The sequence below is a fragment of the Chlorocebus sabaeus genome, chromosome X (genome assembly GCF_047675955.1).
Source record: "Chlorocebus sabaeus isolate Y175 chromosome X, mChlSab1.0.hap1, whole genome shotgun sequence".
NCBI lineage: Eukaryota > Metazoa > Chordata > Mammalia > Primates > Cercopithecidae > Chlorocebus > Chlorocebus sabaeus.
The window spans coordinates 20503107-20517645 of NC_132933.1; the positions used below are offsets into that span (position 1 = coordinate 20503107).

The 14539-nt window shown below is 39.8% G+C and overlaps 1 protein-coding gene across 1 annotated transcript in view; it reads left to right on the forward strand.

Moving 5' to 3' along the window:
• GPC4 (glypican 4) overlaps window positions 1-14539 on the forward strand; it is a 118508-nt gene that overhangs the window by 92691 nt on the left and 11278 nt on the right. Inside the window, exon 3 of the mRNA XM_007992736.3 lies at window positions 1866-2257. Within this exon, the coding sequence (XP_007990927.1) occupies window positions 1866-2257 (392 nt within the window). The remainder of the gene's footprint in view (window positions 1-1865; window positions 2258-14539) is intronic.

Sequence of the window (14539 nt, forward strand, 5' to 3'; positions counted from 1 at the left end):
AAGTGCCCAGGTGATGCTGATCCTGCTGGTCCCAGGCCCACACTTTGAGAACCACTCAGGGGATTTTGGAGAGAATAAAAGGCCATCCCAGGTAGCTGATTGGTATGCTTCTTTTATTGTTCTCCTAACTCTTTGTGCAGTTTCTGCCCTCTCACTTTCAGGGAGAGAGCTTTGGTTAAAATGTCAGGCTGCACACTTGTAATGGGGATGAGTTGACCTGTCTATTTGTTTACTATGCAGAGGAAGTCTGTTTCCCTTTGTTTCTCTGAAGAAAGCCCAGTAAACAAAAGGCAAGCAATAGTAGGGAAAAGAACCAGATGAAAAGGAGAGAAGCAAAGAAAAACACACACACACACACACACACACACACACAAATCATACCTACAATGTTTGAAAAGCTGGAACCAGGGAGGACTGTGGACTTCATCCTTAGGCCTCAAGGAACCACTAAGTGATGAGTTAGGGGCTGAGAGGTATAAGTATAGAATCTCTTGGCATGTCAGGAAAGTCACACACATACATCTCCCTGCAAAAGTATTCAGTTTCCTCCATCCAGATTTTGAAAAGCTATTTGGAATTAGTGGCCAGTCTCTGAGTTGTCCACCCAACATGAGAAGAGAATGGTTTTGTAGGACTATTGCATTTTGATAAGCTCACCAATGTTCTGGCTTTGAAGTAAGTGTCATATTTTCTTTTCTGTTCCATATTTACTCAGAGGCAGTTTCTTATTTGATGTGGTCCTTATATTTTGCTTTGGTATTTGTTATATTTCCTGCTTATAAACTTGATATCATGAGGTGTTTATTTTTATACCAGGCAAGAGATTCTTTAAGAATGATTAATGTTACAGATACACTGTTGGCTTGTTTTTTCATTGAAGTTCCTGAGGAAAGCTTCAGGAGAAAACTAGTTTGCCATTTGTAGTTAAAAGATTAAAATATCTAACACTTAGTCTGTGGCTGTATGGCGGCCAAAAAGTAAATCTGAAATAACCAGGTATTCTCATTTACATTTTTCAGTTTTTTCATGTTGTCTCATAAATATACTATATTTATTATTAAGTCCATTATGCATGCTCTCTCTCTCTCTCTCTCTCTCTCTCTCACACACACACACACACACACACAATCAGAAGGAACATTGAAAAGAGTCTCATGATGTTATTGTATAAATCCTTTAGAAACCCAGGATCAAGCTGGATACTCCCAATTTGTACTACTGTCACAGAGAAACGCCCAGGAACTTATTTTCAGAAAACTTATATGCTTGCTTGTAGGGGTGTTTGATGATATTTTTTGGCCTCAAGCATTTTCCAGGCAGCTATAGTGCATGATCATATAGATAAGTAAAAAGGAGAAATGAAAAAAAATTCAGGCCCAAGTAAAATAACAACTTTTTGAAGACACCTGTCCTGCTCTTAGGTTACAATTAGAAGGCATGGTTAATTTTGGCTTAGATTCTTAAGTAAAAAGTTGAGGGAAATCTCATGTTTTAGACTTCATGTGCCCATTTTTTTCCATTTTTTCTTTATCCACCTATGACAGAGAGAAAGAGAGAGAGAATGAGAGAATGTGTGCATTGTACTGACTCCTGAGAAATTGTTAGTTTAAATTTTCATTTTTTTCCTCTCTCAGACACCTATGTAAGTGACTTTGTGACATAGGTTTCCTTTCATTGGCAAAGGATCTGAGATGCCACATTCCCCAAAGGAAATTCACCCTATATACAAACATGTTTTCCAATTTAATTGTGGGTTTTTTTTTCCGTTTTCAAATTCACTGGAAAAGCAGTTATTTAAATACTGAAAACTCTTTCGTTTTTCCTTTTTTTTTTTTTTTTTTTTTTTTTTTTGGTGTTGGTTTTAGAATTCTTCAAAGAACTACTTGAAAATGCAGAGAAATCCCTGAATGATATGTTTGTGAAGACATATGGCCATTTATACATGCAAAATTCTGAGCTATTTAAAGATCTCTTCGTAGAGTTGAAGCGTTACTACGTGGTGGGAAATGTGAACCTGGAAGAAATGCTAAATGACTTCTGGGCTCGCCTCCTGGAGCGGATGTTCCGCCTGGTGAACTCCCAGTACCACTTTACAGATGAGTATCTGGAATGTGTGAGCAAGTATACGGAGCAGCTGAAGCCCTTCGGAGATGTCCCTCGCAAACTGAAGCTCCAGGTTACTCGTGCATTTGTAGCAGCCCGTACTTTTGCTCAAGGCTTAGCAGTTGCCGGAGATGTTGTGAGCAAGGTCTCCGTGGTAAGCACTCTTTGTCTTCTCTGTTTTTGTTTTTGTTTTGTTTTGTTTCATGTTAAAAGAACGTTTGGGAAAGGTAGAAAAATAAATCACCAGAATTCTGTTGGCTCAATAGCAGCCTTTTGTTCCTGTCTTACCTCTTCTGTCCCATACTTTGTCCTTACACATGTACATTTTAGAGTTACTAAACAATACTGTGATCAGAATCTTCACCTATCATTATTATTGTGGTTTCTTTTGTAGCTATTCTTAGAAGGGGAAATATATGTTTACTCAGGAATCTTAATTTTAAAAGTGGGTTAATACTGCCATACCCCTTTTAGCTCTTATTCTACTTCCTTTCTATACAAACAAACATACACACACAGGCTCCACATTTGGTTGTTTTGTGTAACTATGAGCCTACTAGTTATAATCTAGAAAAGCATTTAATCTCTGTGAGCGTATGTTTCCTTGTTAGAAGGTATACCCCGAGCTCTTTGGAAGATAGGTTTCTATGACAATCAGTGTGGACTACACTGCTGTTGACTCATGACTTTGTAGGATTACCAATACAGAAAGTGAAATTGTAATATGTGATCAGGAGCTGATGAAATGAACCTGTTTCCTCATTGGGAAATTCAGCAAATTGAACTAGATAGACTCTGTTCTTTTTTTTTTTTTGGAGATGGGGACAGGGTCTTGCTCTGCTGCCCAGGCCAGAGTGCAGTGACAGGATCTCAGCTCACTGCACCCTCCACCTCTGGGGCTCAAGCAATTCTACTGCCACAGCCTCCCTAGTAGTTGGGATTACAGGTGTGTGCCAGTACGCCTGGCTAATTTTTTGTATTTGTAGTAGAGATGGGGTTTCACCATGTTGGCCAGGCTGGTCTCGAACTCCTGGCCTCAAGTGATCCTCCTGTCTTGGCTTCTCAGAGTGCTGGGATTACAAGTGAGAGCCACCACGCCTGGCCGATAGACTCTGTTCTTGAGCAGGATCTTGCATTAGGGGATTCCTTGAGCAGAAGCAACGGAGAAAGAAGTCTTCTGTGGGTGAGACTATGCAATTGTGCCTTTACCTCCCAGTTCCACCAGAGAGTCTTTGCTTTCTTTGACTTCACACAGTGGGGATCTGAGCAAGATTTCAAGGGGAAAAGGGTTCCACTGCTCCTTCACTGCCACTCCCCTCCCCCAAATGAAATCTGAAAACTTCTTGAAGACCCTACCACCTCTACCTTTCCATAAGTTGATACCAGGGAAGAAACATAAATATACTGGGGCAAAGTGATCTTTGCAAGGCTGGTCTTAGTGCTGTCAACTTTAGGCCCTCAAAGAGAAAGCCAAATGTCAGCCTCTGCTAAAAAGCCTGGATGCACAACAACATCAGATTCTGCCGAGGCCATTTGATTGTTTTGAGGACTGGAAGAATGGACAGCATAAAAACTGGACAGCACTACAAACATGAAAATAGACACCTGATTGCCTCTCACAGTTTATCTACAGTTAAGGTGACCATATAATTTATTGTCCATACAGGACACTTACTGTCTAAATCAAGAGGTGCTTATTAGCAAATTATTCACAGACAACAGGTGTCACTTTTTTTTTTTTTTTTTTTTTCACAGAGTCTCACTCTGTCACCCAGGCTTGAGTGCAGTGGTGAGATCTCCGCTCACTGCAACCTCCACTTCCCGGGCTCAGATGACAACAGGTGTCACCAATTTTTTTTTTTTTCCCGGACTCTTGTTCTGTCACCCAGGCTTGAATGCAGTGGTGAGATCTCTGCTCACTGCAACCTCCACCTCCCAGACTCAAACGATTCTCCTGCCTCAGCCTCCCTGGTAGCTGGAATTACAGGCATGTGCCATCACACTCAGGTAATTTTTGTATTTTTAGTAGAGATTGAGTTTCACCATGTTGGCCAGGCTGGTCTTGAACTCCTGACCTCAGGTGATCCGACTGCCTTGGCCTCCCAAAGTGCTGGGATTACAGGCATGAGCCACCACGCTGGCCAAGTATCACTAATTGTTAATAAGCAACCAGGACTGTCGTGGACTGGCCAGGATACACGGGTCACTCTAGTTAGAAAACTTACATTCACCAGAGTGAAGATAAAGATTCTAAAGCATGGTTTATTAGGAAAAACAGGTGCTCATGGGATTTTTCATATTAGAATTGGGTGATAATAAGGATTAGTTGATTGATTGCATTCATTATGTTGTTTGTTCTCTCTCTCATCTCCAGGCCATAAACTGTCAGGAAACAATTCTTTCTAGTATGTTTTTGTTCACTCCTTCTTTGATATTTTCATCATAAATTGCAAATATTTATTGGGGCATATGAGGGTGGAGTTGAGGGTAAGTGGGGAGATGATTGTTATAAATTGAAGGAATAATATCTGATTCTTGAACTTCTGCCAACCCCAGCAACCATTATTAATCTTGGACATACTTTTGTCAGAGTCCCTAAAGCAGTGCACAGTGAATCAGATCAAAGTTGTTTGCATTGTGGTGCACCCAGCACATTTGCTCTCCTTCAACAATTCTTCATGTTCATCCTCTACTGAAAGGGCAGAAAGACACTGTCGTGTGACTTGGACATCTGTGCATGCATGTGCATGTGCGTGTACACTTGTGCCAAAGAGAAAGAGGGTCAAGAGCCCTTTGCTAGTGTTTGAAAAGTACTTTCTTTATGTTAACCCTCTCCCCTTCCTTTGAGTTTCAGTGTTGATTCTTGGAGAAAAAGGGCCAGACAGCAGACTCAAGCCTGCCTTGGTGTTAGCCTCACTTTGCAAGGTTGGAGCATACTTTAGAGAACTGAACCTACAAACATGGATAGGGAGGGTAGCCAAACCAAGAAGTTTTAGAGACAAGTGATTGCAGGTTAGAGGATTGAAGGCTAGAAAAGGCTTGCCTTTGTTTTGCGTCTCCCTACCTCCCAGGTTACGGGGAAGTAAGCAGTTGTGCCTTCCCTATGTTGCATTCTTCTGGACATCATTCTCAGAATTAACCGTGGGAAACCAAGAAGCTTGACTTTGATATTTAAGATGCAGACACTCTTACTTTTGCAACAAAGATATGTGACCCAATGTGAAATAGTCACAGTCACTTTTTCTTTCTCCTTTCTTTTTAAAAAGAGGCAGGATCTTGCTCTTTCACCCAGGCTGGAGCTCAGTGGCACGATCATAGCTCACTGCAGCCTCGATCTCCTGGGCTCCAGCAATCCTCCTGCCTCAGCCTCCTGAGTAGCTGGGACCACAGGCATGCACTATCATGCCTGGGTAAATTTTTTTTTTTTTTTTTTTTTTTTTTTTTTTTTGTAGAGACAGAGTTGCGCTGTGTTGCTCAGGCTGGTCTTGAACTCCTGGCCTCAAGCGATCCTCCCACCTCAGCTTCCCAAAGCACTGGGATTGCAGGGATAATCACTTTCTGATGTTGCTTTTGGTATGAATTTTTCTTAATAGAAAGAAAAAGAGTCCCTGTCTACCTTAGTATTGTTAAATTCTTTGAGAAATTTACTTTTTTTTTTTTTTTTTTTTTTTTTTGGGACAGAGTTTCACTCTTGTTGCCCAGGCTGGAGTGCAATGGCACAATCTCGATGCACCGCAACCTCTACCTCCCGGGTTCAAGCAATTTTTCTGCCTCAGCCTCCCACGTAGCTGGGATTACAGGCATGCGCCCATACCCGACTAATTTTGTATTTTTAGTAGAGACAGGGTTTCTCCGTGTTGGTCAGACCAGTTGAACTCCCGACCTCAGGTGATTCGCCCGCCTTGGCCTCCCAAAGTGCTGGAATTATAGGCATGAGCCACCACGCCTGGCCTTGAGAAATTTACTTTCTAAATATAACCCTAACGATTTTTGTTTTCAAACTTGATCTCTATTCTATAGACATTGTATTCTCATGTCATCCTAAGAGATAATTATGTAGTTGTATGGGAATACAGTGAATAGGAGCAATATGGCTGAATTTACATAGCGTAAAACATAACTTGCCAATTGTTTAGTTGAAAATAAAGTTTTGTGGCTACTTTAAGTATTGTGGTCACAATTGGGAATGCCTAAAAAAGACAATGTTTTTGCTTCACAACTGAGCTTCTAAACTTAAGGACTGACTTGAAATCAAACCCTTTAATTAAATTTTATTATCTAAATGAATAAGGCATATAGGCATCAAGTCAGTTTCTAAAGGTGCTGAAACAAGAATTCCATAAATATCTACCATCTGTGGAATGCATCTGTATACAAGCATGCAAGGCATACTTGCATACCTGAAAAAATATTTATTACATTAATTTTCGGAGTATAACAACCAGTTAAAAAATTTGAGATACAGTGGTATTGGAAAGACAATAAAGGATCTGGCTATCAAAAACATTTGAAAATGAACATGTTGAATAATTCATTTGATTAATTTATAAATAAGATTCTCTACCAGTTTGGATACCCACGTAATGTTTTATATATATATGGGTTCCCACCTTTGCTAACCCCTGCCCAAGAAGCAGTTTGCAGGTGGATCTAGAACAACCCAAAAAACGAACATTTCTTCTTTTGGTGCCCAATAATATTAATTGCTTCGGGCCTGAAAAAAGACCTTTCAAAGTAAGGGATGTGTTCCCTAATTGAAGAGAGCCACCTCATCAGCCACTTCATCTACAAAGAGGTCTTTCTTCCTTTCTTTCTTTGTTTTTTCTTTGTTTCTTTTCTTTCTTTTCTTTTTTCCTTCCTTCCTTTCTTTTCTTTCTTTTCTTTCCATGGAGTCTTGCTCTGTCACCCAGGCTGGAGTGCAGTGGCATGATCACAGCTCACTGTAGCCTCAACCTCTGGGACTGGAGCAATCCTCCTGCCTCAGCCTCCCAAATAGCTAGCACTACAGGCACATGCCACCACACCCAGCTAATTTTTTGTTTTTTGTAGAGATGGGGTTCTCGTTATGTTGCCCAGGCTGGTCTCAAATTCCTGGGCTCAAGTGATCCTCCCACCTTAGTCTCCCAAAGTGCTGGAATTACAGGCATAAGCCACTGCGCCCAGCCTGCAAAGAGGTCTTTAAAGTGAAATACGAAAAGCATCATGGTCTTGTTTGCATACTTAGAGATGTTCCCATTTTCTCTTCATGAGTGGATGCCCAGTTTACTTTTGTAGCTAAAGGGTTGCAGTTAAAAGTTGAGCAATGATTTGATTATCACTGAACCTTTGCAAGACCGTTAGCACTAGCAAGCTTAAGTTACTTCAAGAGAAAGGCACTTCGTAGTTGAAGTACACTTGCCTTGCTTTTGTTTTTTCTGGGCTCAAATCTCCAGTGATTTCAGCTCACTCCATTGAGCTTTACAATTCCAACTTCCTAAAAGCCCCTTAAATTAGTAACAGATGGTTCAAGAATACCTTTGTACTACATATCTTTGTATTACTTCATCTTTATTTGTCGTGGTTCATGATACATTTCTTATTCACCTGCTTGTAGCAGCAGTTTTGCCTGGAAGGATGAAGTCTGTTGTGGTCTTTCAGAAATGCACAAGTGGTTACATGCACCATGAAAATTAATAGCTCCTATGCCAAAGAGAGTTGCATTCTCATGGTTTCATTTAACACTGACATAATGGGACTATGTCTACACCTCACCCCAAACTACAGAAGCTATAATTAGAAATCAGTGCCTCATCATTGGGATGTCTAAATGACTGTCCTGCCTTGAAAACAATTTTCATTGCTCCCTCTTTATTTCTATTTGCCTTTGTTTTGCATCTCCCCACATCCCAGGTTAGGGTTGGGGAAGTAAGCAGTTGTGCCTTCCCTGTGTTGCATTCTTCTGGACATCCTTCTCAGAATTAACTGTGGGAAACCAAGAAGCCTACAAGAGTACTAAACAAACTATTTTACCACTTCTCAAAATCATTATAAATATAAATTTTAAAAAATAGTCAATACAAAAAGCTCTTAAGCAAAGTGTAGACACATATTCAACTCTCAATATTCTTTTTCACTCACAATCTTAAAATCTAGAATTGCAAAGAGGAAGATGGGACTCAAGCTATGGAAAGGGTGAGGATGGTAGGTGTCAAATTGAATAAATTGAGTTTACATACTCACGAAACAAAAATAGAGCCCTTTTCAAGGGGGTTGACTTGTAAGTGTTAACTGAGTCTAATCATTTGAAACAAAGACAAGACACATTTCAAGTATTTATGAAGCTTCAGTTTTATCTACAACATCTCCAGAAATATTCCTGAATGGGTATTTTGTTATGCTTTTTAGATTTTATTATTAGAAGAATCATTAGGAATCATTAGGAAGTTTGAATTGTAATTGTAAATGTAAATCCTCCTTTCTTTGTGTATATGCATTTAATTCAAAACTGGTTAGGAAATTGTTGAAGAAACTCATCACATAACATGGCAAGTGTGGATTCCCTATCACTCTTACCGTAATTTTGGAAATAGTTCTGTTATTCCTATTGGGTGCTTTTGTTACCAAGCAACAGATAAAATCTAGACCTTGGCCGAGCACGGGGGCTCATGCCTGTAATCCCAGCACTTTGGGAGGCCAAAGCGGGCGGATCACGAGGTCAGGAGATCGAGACCATCCTGGCGAACGCGGTGAAACCCTGTCTCTACTAAAAATACAAACAAAATTAGCCGGGCGTGGTGGCGGGCACCTGTAGTCCCAGCTTCTAGGGAGGCGGAGGCAAGAGAATGTCGTGAACCTGGGAGGCAGCGGAGCTTGCAGTGAGCGGAGATCGCACCACTGCACTCCAGCCTGGGCGACAGAGCGAGACTCTGTCTCAAAAAAAAAAAAAAAAATCTAGACCTTTTCTGCTTGCTTGCTACTATTGGCTGTGCAAAAAACAAACAAAAAAATAGTACAATGAATGTATGTTAGGAGGTGAAATAAACTAAAAGGAAATGTATTTCTAGCTTCAGTACAGCGTGTTGACTATCATCACTGTGTAATGTGGCTTAAGGCTCATTCTGAATTACTGAAATGAAATCCAGGCTATGTGAAGAGTTCTGTTCCAGCATTTTTTTTCAGGCTGCTTGCAGTAGTTTTTAATGTGGTGTTTGGAAAATGCAGGTTATTGGGTAGAAAGCCTCAATGTATATGAAAAGAGTCTTTGCAGAAAAGGCTTTTTATAGCAGATCATCATGGCATGCAGATGTCATGATAAATGTATATATCCTGAGGAAGGCAGGAATGAGTATTTTTAAAAGAGTTTTAATAAGTTGAGAAGGAAATGAGGCGTCTTCCCCCCACATACACACTAACTTTTGTCATGAAACATAGATTGACTCCTAAAATCTTAAATTTTAAGATACCGACTACAGTTACCTTATCATTAAGAAAGACCTTGGTCAGTCTTGAAGGATTTTATAGGCTTGAAAATTTGGTATCAATGTATTGTCATTATGGGTCAATAATTCAGATTGATTTTGATATATGAGTTAACATGGAAGTACTCAGTCCAGATATTATTCCCTTTCTATCATACCACCCCACAAAAGTAAATGAATCAAACCTCATTCTTATGTAAATAATGTCAAAATCTTTTTATTTTTATGCAAAATATGTCCCATTTTATAGTAGGAATTGATCATCTCTGCTACATTAGCTATAGTTCTTTCAAAACGTTAAAACTTTGGTAAACTATGTAATTGATTTCTGGTTGGTTTTGTTCAAGTGAACTTTTTTCTCTCCACATCCAGCAGTGTTGTCTTGAGCCTTTGAATTATTTGTGAGCAGGGACTGATGAGTAATATATATATATCTTCATATCCTTTTTCTCACCCGTGGCACCTTGAATAGTTCTAAAGACATAGCACTGGCTCAGTAAGTCATTATTGTTTTACTAAACAATATGTCATCTCATCCAAGTATCTAGTGAGATATTGCTCCATGTAGAACGGTTGATCCTAAATTACCCTCCAACATAAAAATTGATTCATCTGGTCAATAAACATTGAAAACTGAAAATTGTCACTAGAAAACATCCAGCTCCGTAGTGGAGTGTACATTGTACATGGAGATACTGTACTAGGTCTAGGAGCTCTGGCAAAAGGATTAGGCTTATGTACTGCCATCAAGGTTCCTATAGTCTGTTACTCAAAAGAAGCCATTTAGGTACATATCATGGAAGTCAACTACACCTACTCTGCAACCAAATTGCCTAGATTCAATTCCTGGTTTGGCCATTGACTGGAAGACTTTGTGTAAGTCCCTTAATCTCTTTGGGACTCCACTTCCTCATCTGTGAAATGAGATAATATTCACGTTGTATGATTATTTTGAGGCTTAAATGAGTTAATACATGTAGAGTACTTAGAACAAAACCTGGTACATACTAAATACTGTTTAAATGTATCATAGAAACCAATAAAATCCAGTAAAATCTATCAGTAGTAACTCTGCCATAGAACAGAAAAATTTTCTCTTGAATCTTGACCTCAAAACCCTCATGACCATGAAACCATAAAAGCTAAATAAGCATTTTCTTTAAGAGATCATTAAACCATTCTTTTTATTTGAAGGGGGAAGGGAGGAATGTACAGTTTTTCTTTTCCCATTTCTTCATATGATTTTAAGAAGTAACTATTAAATCACTAAGAGAGGTCTGAAAAATGTAACTTTAGTAAAAAGTAGTCATAACTCCTACCCCTGCTCTTAACCCAGCCCCAAGGATTCTGGAACTTACTAATATCTAGGCTCAACCAACCCTTCTAAATAAAAGAAAAAACATACTAAATGTTAGTCAAGAGCTGTGCCCCAAGGTAACAATCAAATTGAACAATTTAAGTGGCACGCCATGCCATGCCATGCCATGGAGAATAAATACACAACTGAAGATTAAAGGAAGACCTTTTTGTTAATCCCTGTGTGGTATGATCTACTGCTTGGTTTTGGGTCTTACAGAATAAATCTACTTCAGCAAATAAGTTTTTGAAGACTCAAAAGAAGTAATTGATTTTGAGGGTTACCAGGGAGTAGAATGTGAATGAACTTGAATTTCTATTCAAAATGAATAAAGCCCCAGAACAAAGTCTGACTTAGTCCACTGTTATATTTGCTTAAGGGTGAAAGGTTTGCCTCTAATAGTGTGGAGAGACCATTGAGAGCTAATGAAAGAGCCCCCAGCAGTGCCTGGTATATTACCATGTGACAGTAAGTGCCACCACTGGATCCAGGAGATCTCTGACTTTCACCAGAAGCTCCACGAGAGAGCTTAAATTAAAGTTGCAGATTGAACATACCAAATGTGAAAAGTTAAGATCCGAAATGCTCTAAATCTGAAACTTTTTGAATACCAACCTGATGCTTAAAGAAATGCTCATTGGAGCATTTTAGATTTTGGGTGTTCGGTTTAGGGATGCTCAAACCATAAGTATAATGTGAATATTAAAAAAAAAAAAACCCAAGCACTTCTTGTCCCAAGCATTTTTGATAAGGGCTACTCAACATGTGCCATATACTGTGTAACTTTTTCTTCCATGGTGGTGGCACACTTTTGGCTCTTAAACCAACTTACATTGCTTCTTACTAAGATGCCCCTAAAGACTCTAAAAGAGAGACAGCCATTTTGTTTACCCATTAGGGTAGTCCAGAGTCCTTGACACTCTGGGCTCACCATTCTGAGTCTGGGCAGGTCGACAAGGGTGGGGCCCCAAGGCCTGGGCAGTGCTAGCATTATTGCTGTTTTTTCTAGGGGGATGAGGCTTTGCAGGGGAGACCTGTTTCTTTAGGTCTTGTGACTGTTTTAAAACTCTTCCCTTTATATTAGGGCCTCATCCCACTAAAATAGGTTTGCTTTCCAGATTCTGAATTCCCTTCATGTGAAATAGTGCATGGTGGTCTGACTAGTGGTTATGAGACAAAAGACAGATTTTTTTCTAACTTTAATATTTTATGTGTCTTTTCTCTTTCCATTTTTCTTATAACTTCCTCATCTCTCTTTTCAGTTCTGGTATTATTTAGTGTTTCTGTAGGACGTTACAGCTGAGTTCCCTGTGACCATTTTTAGTAGTTACACAACAAATCATGTACAGAGCATGAGCCAGCACTTAGCCAAATAATGAAATGGAAGAACTCTGCCAAACTCAGCATCATAATTTCCCTTAATACAACTCTACTGTGTCATTTAGTTTGGTCTCTTTTTAAAACTTGAGCCTCCATCACGCTATTTTAGGGAAGGGTACTACAAGGTCTATTGCATAAATGATTTGACTTGCAATTGAACTAAGAATACAATGAACCATTTCCTAGAGTTATTTTTTAGAAGAATGAGAAAGGGCTTATTTGAAAAAAAAAAAAAAAGTGTTTTCTGAATATAACTATCTTGGGTCTAAAATTTTTGCTCATTTCCTAAAGTCCTTTACCACTTTGGAACTGCTTTGTATTTTGTAGAACAGGTTTTGTATTCTAATATAGAAATTCTTAACTTGCCTTGCTACCTAAATTCAAATGCATTCCAGAATAATCGCTGGCACATAGTAGGTGTTCAGTAACTATTTGTTGACCCCATAGCTTTCTACATTTCTTCTTACTAGGGCATTGTCTCCTGTTAAGCATAACATTCAACAAATGTCACGTGCTATTCAGTGATTTTTTTTTCATTTCGTAGCCACTTGCATAACTTTTACCTCTTTAAAATCTAGCCATTTTGCAGTCTCATCAATGTGGAACACAACTAAAACTAAAGTAGAAAATAACCAGTGCCTAAGATTACAGTTTCCTGTCATCTGACAGGGAAACATGATACATCTGGGAAATCTTTTCATCACAAATGCTTGATAAGGTACAGTATTGGAATCCAATGTTGTGAGGTGACTGTCAGCAAGTTGCTTAATCTCTTTGGCTTTGGCTTTGGTTTTCTTATCTATCAAATGTGAGAGCAACACTCAGTGATCCTATGGTCCCTTCCAACTCTAAGACTTCTGTGATCCTATGCTTCTCAAGCCACCTCCCCCCTCCAGTCCTGTTTGCTCCTTTATAAAAGGAGAGGGAGATATGTAGGGAAGTCTTAACAATCTGTGACTTTAAAGGAATTAACTTTTAGCTGTCCAGCAAATCTGGCTATCCAGAAAAGGCCATTCCTCCAGGGTATATTGGTTAGCCAAAATTTTACTGTACATTAATACATAGTTAGGACTAATTTACTGCCTAGGAAAACATTTGGGAATGGTTAAAACTGTGGAAAAATCTTAATTCTTGGTAGGGAATGTTGACTTTAGTGTATACAATTACCATTTTATTGTTAACACGTATTCCCCCCTTTTAGGCTAGAGCCTTGTTTAGGATGAGGGGAATGGATGTGCGCATGCATCACATAGGAGCCTGATAGTTTATTTTTTCTCCTGACACTACTAATCCCCTGTTCCTGTTCCTAAGGGTACTGCTGATAAGTGATATCCAAAGTAACACTCCAGAGCAGGTGAAGTGCATTGCCGGGCTGCCCTGCATCCCAGCATCTGTTCCCTGTTGTGGTATCTGCCTCCAAAAGTCTATGTTTGCAGAACTGGTGGGTACTTATACAGAAGAATGCACTAATCCTCTGATATTGACTCCAAAAGAGGAGGGTGGGGCAGAAAGAATGAGGAGACAGGAACTTTTAATTAGCTGCTAGAATGCTATGCCTAGCCCCAATCCTTTCTAAGCATTGAAGAAAACAAGTGACCAGATGGAATCAGCTCTTCTATACCTCAAATAATTTCACCTTATAAAACTAGATGAAATGAAGTCCCATTTCTCTGCAGAGGACGGCTAGCCCAATCTGACTTGAGTAATGTTTCCGTCATTCTTCCTTTCCTTCCTCACGAACTTCCAGTCATAGCCCCATGTGTATTGCCATATGGTGTCCCAATTTGTTTCCTTCCTTCCCTGCTTGCCTGCCTCCCTCCCTCCCTCCCTCCCTCCCTCCCTCCCTTCCTTCCTTCCTTCCTTCCTTCCTTCCTTCCTTCCTTCCTTCCTTCCTTCCTTCATCTCATTCTGTCACACAGTCTGGAGTGCAGTGGTAAGATCTCAGCTCACTGCAACCTCCATCTCCCAGCTTCAAGCAATTCTTCTGCCTCAGCCTTTTGAGTAGCTGGGACTACAGGCACACGCCACCATGCCTGGCTAATTTTTGTATTTTTAGTAGAGATGGGGGTTTCACCATACTGGCCAGGCTGGTCTCGAACTCCTGACCTCGTGATCTGCCAGCCTTGGCCTCCCAAAGTGCTGGGATTACAAGCGTGAGCCACTGCACCCGGCAGCTGGTGTCCCAGTTTCTGCTTGATGTTTAAGCCCCTCTAAATTCTGGCCACACACATACTCCTGTGCA